Source organism: Mauremys reevesii, linkage group 13 (assembly GCF_016161935.1).
Source record: "Mauremys reevesii isolate NIE-2019 linkage group 13, ASM1616193v1, whole genome shotgun sequence".
NCBI lineage: Eukaryota > Metazoa > Chordata > Testudines > Geoemydidae > Mauremys > Mauremys reevesii.
In genome coordinates, this window is record NC_052635.1 from 7,917,912 (window position 1) to 7,939,800 (window position 21,889).

Here is a 21,889-nt window from a genome sequence, read left to right on the forward strand (position 1 = left end):
TCGCAGCGGGCTCCATGCTCCCAAAACCACCTCGACACATTTTAGCAGGCATTTACCCAGCATTCCAAAATGTGGACTCAGAAGTTCGAATTAGTGTATTTAGTGTGGATACACAAATTCGACTTCATAAGGTCGAATCCACAAATTTGACTTAAGTAGATTCGAAATAGTCTTGTAGTGTAGACAAGGCCTTATTATCACTTAATACTTGACTACCTTTTCACTGGACCAAGTGGTTACTTTTTACTTGGTTTGTTTTTCTGCAGGATGAGCAGTCAGAACCAGAGACAATTGTAATCCCCCATTTAGAACCAATATTTTTCAGGTTGGGCATTTTCATTTTTTTGAACAAATAATGAAAAAAAAAGTTTTGAATTTTTCTACAGGAGGGTGTGTGTGTGTGTGGATTGTGTGTGTGTGTGATTGGAATCATCCACCAGTTCTACTAAACAGATCCCTGCTTTTATTTAATTTGAGAAAGAGAGAAATTTTCCTAAGACTGGAACAATTAATGGAGAATCTAGTAAATATAAAGTAGAAAGATTTTGTGTTACAACACAAATAGTTATGCTCGGTAGGCCTAGATTTTTATTAGTAAATGTCAATTTCACCATTCACAAAATGGTTCTATCCAGTTCTATGATTCTATGATTTCAATCAATTTCTCAGAATGTATGGGAACACCAGATATTTCTGCTGAGCTCTCCTCAGGGCCTCCTTTACCTCTTTGTTTCTCAGGCTGTAAATGAGGGGATTGATCAGGGGTGTCAAGACAGTGTAAAGCATAGAAACAAATTTGTTCAGGATTCTGAGTGCTCCGGTGTTTGGTAACATGTAGACAGTTATTAGAGTCCCATAGTAAATTGTCACCACGATAAGATGGGAGGAGCAGGTGGAAAAGGCCTTTTGCTTCCCAATGTTAGAAGAGATTCTCAGGATGGTGGAAACGATATAAACATAAGATGTCAGGGTCAAAAGAAATGGTAGAATGATGTTTGTGGAAGAGAAGACAAGGGTCGCCAGGTTAACCAGACCGGTGTCACTGCAGGAGAGGTTAATCATTTGGGCGAGATCACAGAAGAAATGATTAATTTCATTAGGGCCACAAAAGGCTAATTGTGACACCAAATATATTATTGTAGCAAGAATGATGAATGAACTTAGCCAAGATCCAGCTGCTAGCTGCATACAGAACCTGACATTCATAAGTGTTCCATAGTGCAGGGGTTTGCATATTGCTAAGTACCGATCATAAGACATCAAAGCTAGCAGATAACACTCAACAGTCAATAGGACACCAAACCAATAAAACTGAACCATGCAGCCAGTAACAGAAACAGTTCTGTCCCCAGTCAAGAAACTGGCCAGCATCCTGGGCAGGATGGTGGAGCTGTAGAGGATTTCCAAGCAGGACAAGTTCCCTAGGAATAAGTACATAGGGTTGTGAAGGTGCTGATCAGCCACAACTAGTGCAACAATGAGCAAGTTTGCAGCCATGGTGACTATGTAAATCCCTAGAAATAGCAAGAAGAACAGAATTTGCAGTCCAGGGAGATTCCCAAATCCCAGCAGGATGAATTCTGTGATAGATGTTTGATTTTCCCCTTCTCCTTTCTCCATTCTCCGTCTGATGCAACTAGTGATTGAGAAAAAGAAGTGATCAAATAAGGAACTTGCTGTACAATGCTGTGGTTTCCCTCTATTTGATTTCTTATAAATTCAGTGTGCTATCTAAGGTCAAGGTTTATATTCTCTCCTTACTGAGGAACTACTTCTCACTCAGGTATTGCATAGAGCTAAGGATAGAATTTCTCCACCAAAGAGCAGGATCCCAGCCAAAGGGCAGAAACACAGGGAATTTCTCACTTTCCTACACCTGTTCTCAGCTTCTTTCATTCACTGATTCATAGATTTACTGTCCAAAAGGTACCCTGAAATCATCTCGTCAGATGTCCATTACAAAAACACGCCAAAGGATGTTCCTAGACAGACACGCACTCAACTCAATTAATTGTGTACAGCTAAAACATATTTTCCAGGAATGCAGGAAATTCATAGATATCTAAGCAGAAAGATAGACAGAGGGATGTGAAATGGGTTTGGTACAGGGATAGCTAAAAAGGACAGGTACAGAGACTGTGACAGAGGCTTGACACAGGGATAGGTATAAGGGATTAGAAGCACAAATAAAGGGTTTATTAGATAAATGAATAGACAGGGGTGGGGGGTAGATCTCCTTGTCCTTCATCAATCTCTCTAGAAATCAATCATGATGAGATTTTAAAGTCCTGACTCAGGAAAAGCTCCCAATGAGTGACGACGCTGACCAAGAGTAGTGTCCTTCAGTTTGAGGGCTGAGTGAGAGGATTTTCCATGAGATTGGTCACACTCACCTTTAATCCTCAGCATGAAGCAGCGACCTCTCTATCGACAGTGACTGGATCTGGTCTCACAGTCAGTCTCGTCCTCTCAGCTCCTGGGAAAACAGCTGCATGTTGCTGTTGGAATGGGGTCTCTCCCCTGCTGCCCAGTATGCCTGTCTACATGACACAAATCCATAATGTCCCCTGCTCTGGATTCTTGCATCCTTTATTGAGAAAGGAGCCTTCCTTTGGTCACCTCTGCTTCTGGGATCTCCCTTGGGCCCCCTGCTGGTGATCACTTAAAATTACCTTCCTAGGGAAATTAACACTGTGCCCTTTATTAAAAGAGTAACAACAAAACTGATGGCATTGGCATGTGGCAGGGATGTCCCCCTCGGATGCAGTCATTAAAGAAGGGACTCCATATCGTAGTATAGAAGCTAGGTAAAGCAGAGGCAGGTGGTAATGAGGAACAGTCACATTTAAAAATCACACTTAAAGGTAATCAACTGAATATTGACACCATGTACAAGTGCTTATATACCAAAGCTAGAAGTCTAATTACTAAGATGGGTGAAAAGGAATGCCTGGCATCAGGTGGGGATATTGATATAATAGGCATCATGTTGTTGGTGGAAAGTTGGAGGAATGAGGATAATCAATGGGACACCTAGTACCAGGACCTAAAATATGTAAGAATGGCAGAGTAGGATGCACTGGGATGGGGAGTGACATTATATGTTTAAAGCATAAAGTCAAATAATATAAAAATCTTAAATGGATTGAACTGTACCATAGAATCTCTATGGAAAGAAATTCTGTGCTTCAACAATAAGTGTTTAGCAGTGGGAATAAACTGCTGACCATCTGACCAAGATGGTGACAGTGATGGTGAAATGTGGAGGGAGCTTAGAGAGGCAAAAAATAAATAAATAGAAAATACAAGTGACCTGCAAACAGAATGGGGCTATTTAAAAACACCATAATAGAGGTTAAGATTAAATGTATATCCCAAATCAGCAAGGACAATAAGAGGACAAAACAATTCCACCATGGCTAAACAGCAGAATAATGGAGGTCATTGGAGGCAAAAAGGCATCCTGTAAAATTTGGAAGTCCAGTTCCAGTACGAATAGTGGAAAGTAGCACAAAGTCTGGCAGATTAAGTGTAAATGTACCATAAACAGGCCATGAAAGACAGGGGCGGCTCTATGTTTTTTGCCGCCCCAAGCACGGCAGTCAGGCAGCTTTCAGCGGGGTCCTCTGGTCACGCGGATTCGGCGGCATGCCTGCGGAGGGTCCACCTGTGCTGCGCCATCAGCGTGCCCACCGCCGAATTGCCAGGACCAGGGGACCGCCCACAGGAGTGCCGCCGAAAGCCACCTGCCTACCTCCCTCACAGCGACCTGCAGGCCGCCCCCCACGGCTTGCTGCGTTAGGCATGCACTTGCTGCGCTGGTGCCTGAAGACACCCCTGATTAAAGAATTTGAAAAGCAAATGCTGAAGATGAAAACAAACAAACTATATATATAATGGAAGTGAATCAGAACCAGGAAGCCTGCCCAAGATGCAGTGGGGACTTTAGATGACCAAGGTGTTGAAGGAGCACTCAAGGAAGACAAGGCCATTGCAGAGAACCTCAATGAATATTTGCACTGGTCTTCACTGCAGAAGATGTGGGTGAGATTCCCACTATCAGAGTTACTCTTTTTGGGCAACAAATCTGAAATAAGTCCCCACACTGATGTGTCAGTAGAAAAGATTTGAGAATTAATTGATAACAAAATGATGCTAAAAAATGTTTGTTTCGAAAAAGTTTCAAAATATGTGATTGGGTCAGTATATTGTAATTTCTTATTAGGAATAGTTGAGGATAAGTGAGTTATAAAGGAAGGATCTTATATTAATATAGAATAACTTGAAGGGCGAGAGGACTGAATAAGATAAGGAGGTTATAAAGGAGGATCTCAATCTAAATAACAAAATACTTTGGACAATGAATGAACACTTTGGAGGCAAAACAATGAATGATGCAATCTGAAAGTATGCAATTTTAGGCAATGCAAGAATACATCATATTATTCATGACATCATTATACATCTGCAATCATATTCTGATGCAATCATGCTATCATAGATATGCATCATGCTGAAAATCTCTGCATATCAGCTTGCCTAGATGCTCTACAGTGTCGTGCTCCTCTTATGCAGTCTGGTTTTTTTTTTGTCAGCACAGTATTTTTAGATGGCAGTATTCAGAGAGTGCAAGTACTTAGTGAACAGTGCAGATAACTTCTACTAGTGTGTTTGTGGTTTATGTTTGTGGTGAAGTGACTTTGCAAGCAAAAGCTTTGGTGATAAAGCCTATGGTTAAGATTTTTGGCACAAGGGCTGCAGACACAAGGCAAGGGCAACACACAAGAGGTGGCCCCCACTTTGCAAACCAACAAACCTTCAAGAGTGAAAATCCATGCCAGAATAGGAGGAGAGAAATGCAAGGAGCTTATTTGAATTGCCAGCATTGCATTACGCCTCCAGTTGGCCGTCTATTGGAAAGGAAGCTGGGAAAAAAAGGAAAAGTGGAAAATGCATTATCAAAGTCATCCACTGCTATATTGCATACCCCCAGTACCCCACGATGCGGTTCCTGGAAGTTCACTTGAGTCAGACGAGGAAGAGGATGAAGGATTCAATGAGGAGTCTGGACCATCAATGTCACCACACCCAGTCCTCCCTCCTCTCCTCCTCTCCTCCTCTTCCTCCTAACACAAGGTGAACTCCACCTCATAACACCCAGTTTTGGAACTACCCAAGAAGAAGCAGAGCTGCTGGGCTCCAGTAAGCCACAGCTGTTGGGAATAAGTTCCAGGCAGTGGAATAACCTTTCCATGTTCCGTGACCGTCAAAGTTCATTGTCATCTCTGAGGATCTTGGATCTTCTGCTGGCCCTGCTACAACATGGTGTGATGGCAGCCCAGCATCGTTCATGATTCAGAGATCGATGAGTGGAGACATTGATTCATGGATAGGGAGCTTCAATGTTGTTTTATTACATAATGGCAATGTTTGCCATCAATTCCAGCAAGTCATGCAGCAAACCATTTGAAAAAACCTGAAACCATATGAAATTTTTTTTGAGGTGTGACACCAATCGCATCAGCGGCGGCTGGCCGGCGATTTGAATCTGTTTTGTTGCTGCTTTTGCTCACTTCTGACACACAAAGTACTGCTGTTTTCTCTGCGCGAATGGATAGTCGCACAGAGATTCCCACTACATCAAGAAAGAGCAGCAAGACCGTGGGTCTTGGAGCCTGGGAAAGAAAAGTGGCATCAGCCACTTGTTGAATTGAATCAGGAAGATTTTATTACCACCCTTACACACCATCAGCTGGGTCTGATGAAGTCTCTGTCAAGGACACACACAACAAACAAGCAAACAAAGTAAGTCCATGAAAATTTCCAAGCTAAAGTGAAGCTAAGATAAAGGAAAGGTGTCTTGTTGGTCCAGAGATTCGTCTTCTTCGGATGATGCATTTGACATTGCACTGCTGCATGGCAAAAAGAAGAGCGCATGGAAAGCCAGTCCAGGGCAATAAAAAAAATTTTCGAAACAACAAGGCAGACAACTACAGGTTGTTGGTAGAAAACCTCCTCCCTCAAGGCATACAAAAAAAAACAACATGTCACTTATACATTTAAAGATACATTTTTGCATTTTTTTTTTTTTTTTCCAGCAGGAGCAGAGCAGTGAGAGACAACACCACAGGACATTGCATGGATGGAGAAACTATCAAAGCAAATGGATCATCAATGCTTGACTATTGCTGGAGGACAGTGACAGAAGATGCTTTAATGGAAAATATAGACAAGACAGAAGCCAAGAAGACGAGTAATATGACTAGAAACTATGTACAATAATAATAGTTTTTTGCCTTTTCATAAATTATTTTTTTTAGATAACCCCCTTTGCTTTTTTTTTAAAGTGTTACACAAACAGGACAGGTGAAATATTATCATGTAAAAACACCAAACACACATGAAAAACCTAGGTTTACAACAATTTATGATTACTCTACTCTATCTACACAATATACATACACAAAAGTAAAAACTTAAATTAAATGTAAAAAAAAAAGTAGCCAATCAGTTGTTTTAATTGTCATATTTGAATTCAGCACATCAAAATACATAATAAATAGCACATTTTATCTCTGAAGTAGATGACTTCTCAAAAATTGTAGACCAGTGTAAATTAAACAGTAATAAGTCACCAGGACCAGATGAGATTCATCCTGGAGTTCTGTTGGACCTGAGATATGAATTTGCAGATCTCTAACTGTGTGATGTAACCTTCTGCTGAAATCAGCCTCTGTACAAGATGACTGGAAGGTAGGTAATGCAACACCAATTTTTAAAAAGGGGTCCAGAGGTGACCCTGGTAATGACAGGCTGGTAAGCCTACCTTCAATACCAGGCAAACTGGTTGAAACTATAGTAGAGAAATGAATTATCAGACATATAGATGAACACGATTTGTTGGGGAAGAGTCAATACATCTATTCTAAAGGGAAATCATGCCTCACCAACCTATTAGAATTCTTTGAGGGTGTCCACAAGCATGTGGAAAAGGGTATGGACAAGCATGTGGACAGTGGAAATAGGGTACTTGGACTTTCAAAAAGTCTTTGCCAAGGTCTCTCAGCAGAGACTCTTAAGCAAAGTAAACTGGGTAGACTGCATAGACTGTCTGTCCTTCATCAGTTAAAATTGAGCCAATCACAGCATGTCTTCCAATCTTTTCTTTCTCTGGCCATCCTTCGCCGTGCTTGTCCATATCTCCTTGTTAGGAAATCATCCCACCTCTTTGGAGGCCAACCGAGTGGTCTTTTCTGTTCTCACGGATACCTCTCGGATATAGCTGCAGTCCATCTGTTGTCTCTGAGTCAGACAAAGTAAACAGTCATGGTATAAAAGCGAAGGTCCTCTCATGGATCAATGACAGGTTAAAAGACAGGAAACAGAAGGTAGAAATAAATGATAAGTTTTCACTATGAGACAGACCCCCAAGGATCTGTATGCTAGATAAAATATTAATTAATGATCTGGAAAAAGGTGTACAGTAAAGTGGCAAAGTTTGCAGATTATAAAAAAATATATATTGTGGTTAGTTATTTCCAAAGCTGACTGCAAAAAATTACAGGGAGATCTCATAAAATTGGGTGACTGGGTAACAAAAGAGCATATGAAATTTAATATTGTTAAGTGTCAAGTGATGCACGGGGGGTGGGGAGGAATAGTCCAAAGTATGCATACTTAATGATAGGTTCTAAATTATCTGTTGCTCCTCAGTAAAGAGATCTGGGAGTCATCAAGGATACTGTGGAAAAAGTGAATAGAGAAGTGTTATCTACCCTTTCCCACAATACAAAAACCAGAGGTCACCTGATGAAATTCATAGGCAGCAGGTTTAATACAACAAGAGGGAATACTTATTTTTACACAATGCAAAATTAACCTGTGGAACTCATTTCCATGGGATAGTGTACTGGCCAAAAGTAAACCTGTGTTCAAAAAAAAAGGGGGTTAATGGGGTTGCCAGTTTTGTATCTATATAATATAGCATTCCCAATGTGTCCTATTGTAAGGCCATTCCACTCCAGTTGCTTTGTATACACACCGGCCTGGTTTGAGATGGAAAAATATTAGCTATGCCATGTGGTTCCCTCTCTTCTATTATGAACCTTAAGAGATACCATCTCCCTTAAGGAAAAATCCAGTCTTTGCATCTACATGGGGCATCCTGCAGTGTGTGACGATGATTATGGCATCTGTTCTTACTCATTCTCTTCTCATAACACTGTGAGCTAGCCTGTGCATCAGGATCAAACCACACTTAGAACAATTTGGATAGAAAAAAGTATTAACAAAAGTTAAAGATAAAATATAAGATGATAGATGGGCCTCCTTTGATTACATATGTAACAAATATCAGCTACCACTGTCTCACAGTTCCTTCTTTTAGTGGCTAAACTCAAGATTTCCTGGAAGGATAGTGGGCAATTGGTTTGTTCCTATTCTATCACCTTTAAGAGCATATTAAGCAATATGGAAACAGAAGTCCCTTTGTGGGAATGACTTGTAGGTGGCTTAATGCTTTGCATTACCCTCTCAATCTCAGTCTTAAAGAAGAAAATGGGGAAAGGAACATAGCCGTACTATCACAAGAGAACACTGATACTTCAAGCTCTTTGTCCTTGCAATTCTTCCAGAAAAATACATTAAACAGGTGCTCCTGGATTCCAGAACATTCGTTTAAACCTAGATTGGCAACAAACACAAATGTTGGAGGTGCCAAGCCCCATGCCAACCTTCCGCATGTCCTCTAAATGTTATACTTAAGAAGCACATGGGATCTTTATAAGGGAGAAGGCAAAAACACTGCATTTATTGAGAATACAGCAGTTAGCATAAGCTTTTTAGTCTTACACACACATACACACACACACACAGAGTGTTGCCAATTGATGTTTATAGTTACCAGTCCAGTGTCTGGATCAATCTAGTGGCCAGCCAAATTGGTCACAGAGGGGAGCAGAGATCTGTCAGTCTGGGAGTATGGCAAGATGAACCCAAAGTCCCATGGCAAAGCACCCTGTTCTTATAGTCCTTTTTCTCTGTTGAAGTCTATGGATTTTGTTGTGTCAGTTTATGACCCGTTACTCCTTTATTGGTGGTATCTTTTTATGTAAACATTCCAATACACCGCGGAGAGGGTCATCCTGTCCTTAGGCATGCTAGCCTTCACCTCAGGGTCATCAATCTGCCCTTCCTTCATTATGGATGCGCATTGATAGTTCTCTGGTATCCTTGTGTCTCTTCACTCCTTCTTCTTTGACCATCTGGGTATAACAATGGCCTTCACACCTTATTTTTTTTCCTGATGCATATATTCCTCATTCACACAAACAGTCTTTTACAGAGGCCTTCATATAGGAAAACATTTTGGAAAGGATTATATGGTTAACCTTACACAACTTAGTTTGCAATGCATACAAGAAGCAAAACTTATAGCAAATACTGTAATTAAATCTTACTTGAAAACAAAAGGTGACCATAATCAGCCATAAGGACTATTCTGGTCTATTCCTGCCTTGAAATAAAAAAGGGTGGCTGGCAGGATCAAATCAAATCACACGTTAATTCTCATAGTACAAGTATAAAATCCTGCTCCTACATATACCTCTCAAAAATGCATGTGTTCTGGAACATCCTAACTGTCAGGGTGGTTAAACACTGGAATAAATTGCTTAAGGAGGCTGTGGAATCTCCATTATTGGAGTTTTTCAAGAGCAGGTTAGACAAACACCTGTCAGGAATGGTCTATAGTCCTGTCATGAGTGGAGCTCTGAGGTCTCTTCCAGTCCTATATTTCTATGATATAGTGCTCTTGCAAAAACTTAAAGATTTTTCCTTCTGCAAATTTGTTTATTTTGGGGGTGCTGGAGGAGTTGATACTACCGGGCAGTAGTTATTATAGTGACCAAAGAGTTATTCTGAGAAAATGCAAATCTGCAATTTCTCTCTCCTACACAGACAGGCTTAGTGAGCTCTCTATGATGGCATTAATGGAAAAATGACTGTCTCATAGGCCATGTCTACACTTACCTCCAGAGTGATCGATCCGGGGGGAGCATTAGCAGTCGACCTACCGCAGTGAAGACACCGTGTTAAGTACCTCTAAATACGTCGACGTCAGCTACGCTATTTTCATAGACCGACTTAGCTCGCCCCCACCCCCTTGTGCCTGTGTAGACCAGGCCATAGAAACACTTGGAAAACATATAAAGGTATGGTCACACATGAAACTATTGCATACTTTTGCAGTGCCTTTCGAAAACCGGTCACCTGCCTTCCACGAGGCCTGAGCAGGGAAGGAGTCGAAGTATGCCCTGCTGGCTGAGACCCTGAGAGCCCAGGGCTATGAAGTCCAGGTACACGCCCTGATCGTGGGAGCCTTGGGCTCATGGGACCCCCGCAATGAGCCGGTTCTGAGACCGTGTGGAGTTGGTCGACGCTACGCCCGGCTCATGAGACAGCTCATGGTGTCCGACACCATCAGGTGGTCCAGAGACATTTATGCCGAACACATCCCCAGACACTGCCAATACCACACTGAGTAATTGAGACAGCCGACCAGGGAAATAACCCACGTCCTTCTCTGAGGGACCAAGGGACGCACCCCACCCATGTACCTATCTGCTCCACCGATACTGATTTGGACTCCTTATTCATCCCATGGGTGGCGAACCCGAGCCCACTTATTCACTGACACTTTAAAAACCCTTGCACCCCAATCTGGGTCTATGCCAGTTATGCGATATGAATGTATCTTTTCATCCTTGCAAACGATATCTGTGACCCTTCATAACCCAAGCCTGACCCCAGATGTACAGTACCTTCCCTCTCAACCTGTGTATATTTCATTTTAAACATCTACTTTAATAAAATTTTTTAATCTGTTTTTATTAGTCTTCAATACTCAGAGGATATATTCTCACATATTTACCTATTTAGTCACTTTAATAGTTGATGCCCTGGATGACCTCTGCAGGTTCAGGGTTTTTCTTTGTTTACTTGTTTGGTTCCAGGTCTACCAAATAATGAACATTGAATTTAATTATTTATATGCTATTTCCATCTCAGGCACGTATTTATAGATGTTTTGTTTTATCTGTTTATATGTAATGTCAAAACAATAAAATTAAGGGTTAAAGAAGGCTCACTCATTCACACCATGGCTACCCACTATCCCCATTCTTCCTATTTCTCATTGCAAAGGGAGAACCACTGACTATTAGGGTTAGAGAGACTGAGATAACATAGGGAATAACGACCAATGCAACTATGTCAATTTACACCTGTAAAGATCTGCCCAACTTACCTAAATAAGATCTGCCCAACTTACCTAAATAAATTCAACTGACTAGGAGATGCAAATGTAAAAAATGCTGAGTATCTTCTTGCTATAACTCAGGAGGACTGACAAGGTCATTTCAGACCAGAATTGATTTATTACCATATCAATCACCCTCTCTAAATCCTACATTTCTGGAGAGCTCTCCTCAGCGCCTCCGTGACCTCCTTGTTTCTCAGGCTGTAGATGAGGGGATTGACCAGGGGTGTCAAGACAGTGTAAAGGACAGAAAACACTTTGTTTGGGGCTCTGAGTGCACCGGTGTTGGGTAACATGTAGACAATCATTAAGGTGCCATAGAAGATTGAAACCACAATAAGGTGGGAGGAGCAGGTGGAAAAGGCCTTTTGCCTCCCAGTGGTGGAAGGGATCCTCAGGATGGTGGAGATGATATAAACATAAGATGTCAGGGTCAAAAGAAATGGAGGGAGAGTGTCTATGGAGGAGAATATGAGGGTCACCAGGGTAACCAGACTGGTGTTGCTGCAGGAGAGTTTAATGACTGGGGTGAGATCACAAAAAAAATGATCAATTTCATTAGGGCCACAGAATGCTAATTGCGACACCAAAGATATTACTATTGTAATAAGTATGAATGAACTTATCCAAGATCCGGCTGCTAGCTGGATACAGAACCTGCCATTCATACGGGTGACATAGTGCAGCGGTTTACATATTGCTAAGTAGCGATCAAAAGACATCACAGCTAGCAGATAACACTCTGTGGTCAGCAACAGAGCAAAGCAGTAAAACTGTGTGATGCATTGGCTGACAGAAATGGTATTGACTCCTGTCAGGAGACTGGGTAGCATCCTGGGCAGGATGGTGGAGGTGTAGCAGGTCTCCAAGCAGGACAAATTCCCCAGGAAGAAGTACATGGGGGTGTGTAGGTGTTGATCAGCCACAACTAGCACCACAATGAGGATGTTCGCAGTCATGGTGACTATGTAGATCACTAGAAACAGCAGGAAGAAAAGAATGTGCAGTTCAGGGAGGTTCCTGAATCCCAGCAGGATGAATTCTGTGACAGACGTTTGATTTTCCCTTTCTCCTGTCTCCATGAGGTATACGTCGGTTTCCTCTTTCTCCTCTCTCCATGTGACATATCTAGTGACGGAGAAAAAGTAATAATTAATTAGGATGGATGCTGTACAATGAAGCTGGGTGGATTTCCCTCCATTTGATTCCATCATAATTCACACTACCAACTGGGTTTATATTCTCTCATAGTCAAAAAAACAAACAAACAAACAAACAAAAAAAACCCCTGTGTCACATTCAAACTTTGCACAGAGTTTTAGAACAGAGAATTCCCCCGCCTACACACACACACACCTGTCCAATAAAGCAACAACACAGTTAACTGATCACTTTCTTCCCTTGTCCACTGGTTTTTGGTTTTTTCATGTATGGATTGATAGATATTAAGGCCCCAAAGGGCTATTAGATCCTGTATAACACACACCATGGTTTCCCCCAGTTTCCCCCACATTGAACTCTATAACCTATGTTTGGCTAATGAAGATCTTCTAGAAAAGCATCCAGGGCCAGATCTTTAAGGCTATTTAGCCACTTAGTAGGAATTTAAAAGAATCTAGGCTCCCAAGGAGTAGCAGCTTCAATGGATGTTTGCCATCTTGATGCCTTTAAAAATCTGACCCTCTGTCTTGATTGGACGACATCAGGAGACAGGGAATCCATCACTGACCTTGGTAGTTTGTCCCACAGGTTAATCACCTGCACTTTTAAAAATGTGTGTTTATTTCTCATTTAATTTGGTCTGACTTTAACTTCCAGCTATTGGTTTTTGTCCTTCCTTTGTCCATTAGTTTCAAGAGCCCTTTAGTACCTGCTCCTTTCTCCCTATTCCCTGTAATCAAGTCAGCTCTCAGTCTTCTTTTTTGATAAGCTAAACAGTGGGGCTCTTTGAACTGTTTCTCACTTTGAAGCATTTTCTCCAGCCCGGCACCATTTTTGTGTCTCTCTGAGTTACAATCATCTGTGATCTTGCAACATTCTTCTTAAAATGAAAACCCCAGAACTGGATGCATTATTCCATTGCCTGTCTCACCAGTGCGGTAGAGAGAGGTGATTACACTTTCCTGCTCCTTATTCCTCTGTTTATCCATCCAAGGATCCATCCGCTCTTTTAGCCATGGCATCATACTGAGAGTTGCTCGGCCAGCTATGACTCCTAAACTTATTTGAAGGGGGATAGTGTCATACGGACAGACGCTCTAGGACATGAATGTGTTTGTATCCATCTAGTGCCTGGAATGAGGGCAGGATACTGATCAGCAGCATAGAAGACAAGAGACTCTATAAAGGTTCCTGCCCAAAGCACAAAGGAAACCCCCCAACCAGCCACACATGCAGATTCCTCTCACTCTTATTGACTCAGTGTCTGACCAAGGAACACTAAGCCCTCTTATTAGCTGTCAGCAGTTGTTTGACTGTCATGTGTTAGTTGGGGTGGAGCTGACGACCAGCTCTGTGTAGCAAAAAGGTGCAGCAGTAACTTAGTACACTGGGCCACTCTCTCCGTTCAGTAACACCAGGAGCTCTGAAGGGATATAGCGGGGGGAAGAAAGGAAAGTGCACCCTTATATGGTTCTTAGATAACCCCATTACAGCAGCACACCTCATAATATCTCTGTGAGGTACAGCAATGCTGTTATCCACATTTTATGGATGGAGAGCTGAGGCAGAGAGTGAAAGAGACAGATTTTTAAAGGTATTTTGTGCCTAGTGCAATTTTCAAAAGCAGCCAGTGTCTAGCTCCCAGCTCATTAAGCACCTACATACTTTTAAAAATTGGGCACAGAGTGACTTGGTCGGTACTAAAAGTTTGTTATCCAGGTGTCACTGCTTCCCAAGCTGTCAGGAATGCCAAGCCCCATTCGGTGCATTTCTAATGTGCACCCCTTTTGTGTGTGGTGCTCAGCTCCTCACAGGAAATGCTGAGCAGCTTCAACTCCCACTGTAATCTGTGGAGAAGATTCTCAACAAGAGCCATGTAGCATCTTCCAGGACTGGGCGGGGCAGGTGAATCCTGAGAAAATAATGGGCTGCCAGGTAGAAAGAGAGAGAGATAGACGGAGAGAAGGTAAAAAAAGAATATATTGATAGAGGGATGTGTAAGAAGAAGGGTGGATAGAGCGAGGTTTTGGTCACAGAGACACGTACTTGTTCAAAGGTTAGATAGATCTGTAAATAACTCAAAAGAGAGATAAACCAATAAATAAGTAGACAGATAGAGGGATGAGTAATTGTCTCAGAAGATAGAGAGAGAGCGATAAGGAGCTTAACACATAGATCTCCTTTGTGTTTCATCCATTTCTCTAGCAGTATCATGATGAGATGCTTAAGTCCTCACTTAGGCAAAGCTGCCAGGAGGTGATGACCCTGTCTACTAGGAGTGTTCTTCTTAGTGAGGTAAAGTCTGAGGAAGAGTTTGAGGGTTTGCCCTGAGGCTGGTAACACTCACCTTTAATCCTGAGCATGAAGCAGCGACGTCTCCATCGACAGTGACTGGGTTTGGTCTCACAGTCAGACTTGTCCTCTGCTCGGGAGACACTTATATGTTGTGGGGGGATGTCTCTCTCTCCTGTAGCCCAGCATGATTGTTTACCTCACTCAAGCCCTTGTATGACTCCGGCTCTGGATCCTTGCAGGGTTTATCAGGTACAGCAGCCTCCCCCTGGCCCTTCCTGCTGCTGGGATCACCCTGGGGCCCTACTGCTGGTTATCTTTTACAATTACCGTCATAGTGGAATTAACACTGTCCTGTTGGTTAAAACAGTGAAACACCAAAGCTGATGCCACGAACATTCGAATCCCAGAGGAAATCTCCCCTTTCCCCATGTGTGCTGTGTCTGTGCCAAGAGCCCCAGAGAATGGGAAATAAATTTCTATCCCTTTAGTAATAACATCGGGTTCTAACAGACCATTTGCCATCCATAGATCTCAAAGCACTTTATACCACATGGCCAGTATCTTTATCCCCATTATACAGATCTGGAAACTGAGGCACAGGGAAAGGAAGTGATTCCCAAAGGGTTGTGAAACAGGACATTGGCATAACTGAGTACAGCTTCCAGGCTTCCTCAGTCAAAGTGTATCGCTGTGGCTGCTGGACCAGACAGACTGAGAGCCTTTGTCTATTAACGTTCACAGATTTCCATATGTGTCACATGGATTTGTATTGCTGCCCATCACGGTATCATCTGAGCAAATTCAACATAAAATTGACATTAACAGCAAAATACCTCTATATTTAATGCAGACTCTGTACCTTTCCTCTTTTTGGGGTGGGGTGGGGATGAAGCCCTCTGCTTTGGGGTGGAGTTTTTGGTATTGATTTTTTCGATTATATTAATTCTCTTTTTCTGTGTGGAGATTTGGTTGAGGTTTTGGGAGTACAAGGCGAAGTCATTTTATATTGTTAAATACTATAGAATCATAGAATCATAGAAGATTAGAGTTGGAAAAGAAATCAGGATGTCATCTACTCCAACCCCCTGCTCAAAGCAGGAACTACCCCAACTAAATCATCCCAGCCAGGGCTTTGTCAAGCCAGGGCTTAAGAACCTCTAAGAATGGAGATTCCACCACCTCCCAAGGTAATGTCCTAGTCAGCCCCTGCAGCAATCACCAAAAGCACAAGGGGTATTATAATTGACTATGGCGACTCCTTAAGGACTCAAATAGAGATGGGACCCCCATTGCGCTGGGTGCTGCACACATGTGAGGAGATAAACTCCCTGCCCCATAACATTTCCAACTGAAATAGACAAAGGGGGAGTTGGGAAAAGAGAGGTCAATGGCTTGGCTGAAACCCCACCTGAGATCAGAATAAATAACAGAAAAAAGGTGTTCTGATTTCTAGCCCCGTGCCTTACTCACTAGAGCACAGTGTAAGACATGATGGGTCACATAAACTCTCCGTAGCTTAAGCATTAGAGCACTGGGCTTGTAAGCCAAGTTTATCTCAACAATTTGGGATATTTTGCAAAGACTAATGGAGAATCCAAGGAACACAGACAACAGGCTGTCACAAATGCAATAGGCTTCTGACAAGGTCAAAAGATTTAGGAATATTATTTATAAAGCATTGGGGGAAAAGTGAGAAGGGGGGAAAACAATCTATTCTATAATAACTGAATACATAACTTTTTTTACTGGGCTGGTTGGTCACTTTTAGCTGGTTTGATTTTCTGCAGGAAAAGTAGATTCTGAAGAGATTACACGTAGTGAATCAGTAGTTTGTACCAGAGCCCACTTAAATCCAGCATTTTTCAGACTGAGGATTTTCAGTTTTTTTGGAAAAAATCTTGATTTTTTTTTAAATTTTCTATTATATATATATATATATATATATATATATATATATATATATATATATATATATATATATATATATATATACTTGAAGGGATTAAAGATGATGGATATATATATCATGCATGAGTTATCCTAAACAGACCCCTGCCTGTGTTTAATGTGAGACTTTCAGAACATTTTTATAAGACTGGAAGAATTAATGGGGAAATCTAATAAATGCAGAATAGAACATTCTTATGATTATATCTCAAACTACTTTACAAGTATTCAGAAGATGTTTGAAGAATTATTTGAAAACACTCAAGAGGAAAACAGAAAAAAAGAAAACACAGTTTATTGACACTAAATACTGAACAGTTCCTGGTCATGCCAACTGGTAATTTTTTAGATCATTTGTATTGTTGTGGGAAAGGTTGTGATGCACACAGGAAGAGTAGCCTGATGCAGATCCCTTTAAGGTCAATGGGAACCTTTCCCTTGATCTCAGTGGAAGTTAAACTTGTTCCTCAATTCTTCTTTGAAAACTCTGAAACTCAACGTAGGGTTAATGTAAACAAATCCATAAAGATAGAGGCAGGGATTTTCAAAGCAGCATAGGAAAAGGAGGAACCAAATCCCAATGCAACTAAACAGCTGTTCCCTGGCATGCAGGAGGTGCTGGGAGAGAGGGGAAGGAGTTGATAAGTGGGGCCCACAGACCCCCTGGGGTACCCTCATGGACCCCAGGGTCCATGGATCCCAGCTTGAGAAAGATTGACTTAGATGGTTCCCTTCTGACTAGTGAGATGATTTATTCCCATTTCAATCAATTTCTCTGAATTCATTGGAAAACCCTACATTTCGGCAGAGCTCTCCTCATGGCCTCCTTGACCTCTTTGTTTCTCAGGCTGTAGATGAGGGGATTGATCAGGGGTGTCAAGACTGTGTAGAAGAATGAAAACACTTTATTTGGGGCTCTCAGGGCCCCGGTGTTTGGTAACATGTAGACAGTTATTAGGGTCCCATAGAAAACTGTCACCACGATAAGATGGGAGGAGCAGGTTGAAAAGGCCTTTTGCTTCCCAGTGGTGGAAGGGATTCTCAGGATGGTGGAGATGATATAAACATAAGATGCCAGGGTCAAAAGAAATGGAAGAACAATGTTTATGGAAGAGAAGATGAGGGTCGCCAGGGTAACCAGACAAGTGTCACTGCAGGAGAGATTAGTAACTGGGGTGAGATCACAAAAGAAATGATCAATTTCATTGGGGCCACAGAAGTCTAATTGTGACATAAAAGATATTAATATGGATAGAACAATGAGTGAACTTAACCAAGATCCAGCTGCTAGCTGCATACAGAACCTGCCATTCATAAGTGTTGCATAGCGCAGGGGTTTACATATTGCTAAGTACCGATCATAAGACATCACAGCTAACATATAACATTCAGCAGTTGCTAGGAAACCAAACCAATAAAACTGAACCATGCAGCCTGTAACAGAAATGGTTCTGTCCCCTGTCAGGAAAGTGGCCAGCAGCCTGGGTAGGATGGTCGAGGTGTAGCAGATCTCCAAGCAGGACAAGTTCCCCAGGAAGAAGTACATGGGCGTGTGAAGGTGCTGATCAGCCACAACTAGTGCTACAATGAGCATGTTCGCAGCCATGGTGACTATGTAGATCCCTAGAAACAGCAAGAAGAACAGAATTTGCAGTCCAGGCAGATTCCCGAATCCCAGCAGGATGAATTCTGTGATAGACGTATGATTTTCCCCTTCTGCTTTCTCCATTCTCCATGTGCTGCAGCTAGTGATTAAGAAAAAGTACTGATTTGTTAAGGAGTTTGCTGTACAATGCTGAGGTTTCCCTTTATCTGATTCATTATAAATTCAGAGTGCCAATGAAGACCAGGGTTTATATTCCCTCCCAACTGAGGAAGGACTTCTCACCCAGGTGTTGCACAGAGGTAGGGACAGATTTTCCCCACCATTCCGGCCAAAGAGCAGCAACACAGTGAATTTCTCACTTTTCTACACCTGTTCTCAACTTCTTTCATTCATCAGTTCATGGAGTTACAGGTTAAAAGGGACCGTTAGCTCATCTCATCTGACATCCACTATAACCCACACCAGAGAATGTCCCCAGCTAGTCCTGCATTGAGCTCAATTAAGTGTGTTTGACTAAAACATATTTTCAAAAAAGCAGCCAGAGCCAGATATTTAAAGGTATTTAGGGATCTAGTGGGATTTTCAAAGGCATCCAGGCAACTAAAACTCATTGATCTGAATGGGTGTTAGGTGGGTAGCTACTTTTGAAAATCCAAGTAGGCACCAAAATACCTTTAAAATTCTGGCCCAGGGTGACTTGCTCAATGCTATACAGAAAGGTGGTGGTAGAGCAGAGACTAAAACCTAAGTCGAGTTTAGAAACCAAATGACTAGCTAGTGCAGGGTTTCTCAAACAGGGGTCTCCACTTGCGTAGGGAAAGCCCCTGGTGGGCCGGGCCGGTGTGTTTACCTCCCCCGTCCACAGGTCCGGCGGATCGCTGCTCCAGGGCAATGGGAGCTGCTGGAAGCGGTGCAGGCCGAGGGATGTATTGGCTGCCGCTTCCAGCAGCCCCTATTGGCCTGCAGCGGTGAACCGCGGCCAGTGGGAGCCGCGATCGGCCGGACCTGCAGACGGGACAGGTAAACACACCAGCCTGGCCCACCAGGGGCTTTCCCCACACAAGCAGCGACCTCTGTTTGAGAAACCTTGAGCTAGTGCCTTAACCATGTCCCATTGGTGCCACTACTTAATCTGTAAGGATTTCCAGTTTCCATGCATTTCAAATGTAGAGCCCATTCCTGTGTGGTGCTCAGACCCTCCCAGGAAATGCTGAGGGCTCTCTGCTCCCTCTGAAGTCCATGCAGAAGACACTCAGCAGAAGATACATAGCATCTCACAGGTCTGGGGTGGGCAGGCACATAGGAATCTGCACTACAGGAAGGGCTGGGTAGGCAGCTGAGAAACAGTTGAGAACCTGAGGAGCAAGGTGGAGAAAGGTTTCTGAGAAAGTGAAATGATGTCCAGGATAGGGAGACAGACAGCTAGAGGGATGTGTAAGGTGATAGATGAATAGGCAGAGGAGTTTTTATGGGAACACTCAGAAGTTTAAGGAGATAAGTAGATAGATGTGTAAGGGACTCAACAGAGATTTATAGATGTCTAAGTAAAAAGATGGAGGGATGTGAAATGGATTTGGTAGCGGGAGAGATAAAAAGACAGAGAGAGACTGTAGAAGAGGCTTGATATAGGCATAGATTTAAGGGCTTAGAAGGGTGCATAAATTGCTTATTAGAGAGAGAGAGGTGAGGGGTGGTAGACAGATCTCCTTTGTCTTTCATCAGTTTCTCTAGCGATAAAACATTGTCACATTCTAAAGTCCTTACTCAGGCAAAGCTCCAGTGAGTGAAGACACTGACCAGGAGGAGTGTCCTCTGAGGAAGAGATTGAAGGTTTGCCCTGTGACTGGTCTCACTCGCCTTTAATCCTCAGCATGAAGCAGCGACCTCTCCATCGACGGTGACAGGTCTGGTCTCACAGTCAGTCTTGTCCTCTCGGTTCTAGGAGACAGAGCTGCATGTTGCTGTTGGGATGGGTCTCTCTCCTGCTGCTCAGCATGCCAGTCTGCATGACACAAATCCTTAATGTCTCCTGCTCTGGATTCTTGCATCCTTTATTGGTGAAAGCACCCTCCCCCGGCCACCTCTGCTGCTGGTAGCTCCTTTGGGACGCCTGCTGGGGATCACTCAGAATTACCTTCATAGGGGAAGTATTAACACTGTGCTGTTTTGTTAGCACAGTGTAACACCAAAGCCGATGCCTCTGGCATTCTCATCCCAAAGGAATTTTTTCTTTCCCCCATGTACTCTGTGTGTGTCAAGAACTCAAGAGAATGGAGAATAAGTTTCCATGCCTTTAATAGTAACATCTAGTTCTAACAGGCCATTTTCCATCCATGGATCTCAAAGCACACTACACAGTATGGCCAGTATATTTATCCCCACTTGAATGATGAGGAAACTGAGGCACAGAGAATGGACATGATTTCCAAAGAGTTATGAAACAGCCACTGGCATAGCTGGAAATAGCCCCCAGGCTTCCTCCACCAATATGTCGGCCCCAGCTGCTGGGCCACACAGATTGAAAGCTTTTGTCTATTACCATTCAGAGGTTTCAGTGTGTATCTGAGGGATTTGTATCGCTGCCCATCATTGTAGTATCTGGGTAACTTCAACATCAGATCAGTAAGCATAGTAAAGTCCCTTGTACATTTAATGGAGTCTCAGATTGAAAGGTAACTCTGGCATTTTTCTCAGATCTAGTCTCCAAGAACACACAAAGAGCAAGGAAAGTAACACAAGCCATTCACAAGAACAATGTCTAGTCTGCCTTAACCATTTTATTAAACTTACCAGCACGGTTATGATTATCTAAGCATATATAATTCCTAAAAAAATATCCATGCATACGTCATGCTCACATCTTCCTAGAAAATCTTAGGGTCTGGGGGTTTCCTCAAAAATTGATCATCAGCAGAGAGATGGTTCCTGCTGGAATTTTCCTGAATTTAACTCATTTTTACCATTCAGGGCACTGTCTTTCATAATGTAATTCTGACTATAGATAATCTACTGTGCATGTGAATCCAAGGGTCAAACCTCTTTTTCCTTATCTGTATTGTGTCCCCCAAGAATATTGGGGTATCCGGTTTTTCACAAGAGGTTTAAAGTCCTTTTTATTCTCATTAGCATTTATGCACAGCATGTACCCTGCGGTTAGGGCATGTGTTAGAAAAATGTGACTACTGGGTATCTTATAATCAAAAATGAAACTTGCAGTTAATTTTTCACAATACCACCCATTGGCCCATCTTTTCCCATAACCTTATGGCCTCAGGATATACTTTGGTCACTTACTTATGTCAAGCATTTCTTAAACCTAAGGCCTTCTGTGGCTAAGCTAAAATCTTGCAGGCCTCAGCCTGTAGGCTAGGCATTTCAGCCATATTCACTTAGATACCTAATGCAAATTTCTCGCTTCTGACTACTGATCAATCTTATCCTTCTATAATCCTACAACTTAAATCTATTTAATGTACAATGATTACATATGACATGACAAGTTAGTTAATCATCACATCACACAATAAATGAATGATCAAATGAAGCAATTGACTACAGATTGC

General features: G+C 42.3%; 3 protein-coding genes across 3 annotated transcripts; all 3 read right to left on the reverse strand.

The window, feature by feature from the left end:
• Nucleotides 1-657: 657 nt before the first annotated feature.
• Nucleotides 658-1,620, reverse strand: LOC120379898 (olfactory receptor 11A1-like). The gene has a single exon (XM_039497415.1). The coding sequence runs from the start codon at nucleotides 1,618-1,620 to the stop codon at nucleotides 658-660; it is 963 nt and encodes a 320-aa protein (XP_039353349.1).
• Nucleotides 1,621-11,457: 9,837 nt separating this feature from the next.
• Nucleotides 11,458-12,801, reverse strand: LOC120379899 (olfactory receptor 11A1-like). Its single transcript, XM_039497416.1, has 2 exons — nucleotides 12,674-12,801; nucleotides 11,458-12,445 (listed from the first exon to the last, which is right to left on the reverse strand). Exon 2 carries the CDS (start codon nucleotides 12,397-12,399, stop codon nucleotides 11,458-11,460), a length of 942 nt encoding a protein of 313 aa, XP_039353350.1. The 5' UTR covers nucleotides 12,400-12,445; nucleotides 12,674-12,801.
• A 4,700-nt stretch (nucleotides 12,802-17,501) lies between these two features.
• On the reverse strand, nucleotides 17,502-18,449 carry LOC120379900 (olfactory receptor 11A1-like). Its single transcript, XM_039497417.1, has one exon. The coding sequence runs from the start codon at nucleotides 18,447-18,449 to the stop codon at nucleotides 17,502-17,504; it is 948 nt and encodes a 315-aa protein (XP_039353351.1).
• Nucleotides 18,450-21,889: the final 3,440 nt, after the last annotated feature.

Coding starts and splice junctions, on each gene's coding strand:
- LOC120379898 (XM_039497415.1), bottom strand. CDS start 1,620: ATGGAGAAAGGAGAAGGGGAAAATCAAACATCTATCACAGAATTCATC.
- LOC120379900 (XM_039497417.1), bottom strand. CDS start 18,449: ATGGAGAAAGCAGAAGGGGAAAATCATACGTCTATCACAGAATTCATC.
- LOC120379899 (XM_039497416.1), bottom strand. CDS start 12,399: ATGGAGACAGGAGAAAGGGAAAATCAAACGTCTGTCACAGAATTCATC.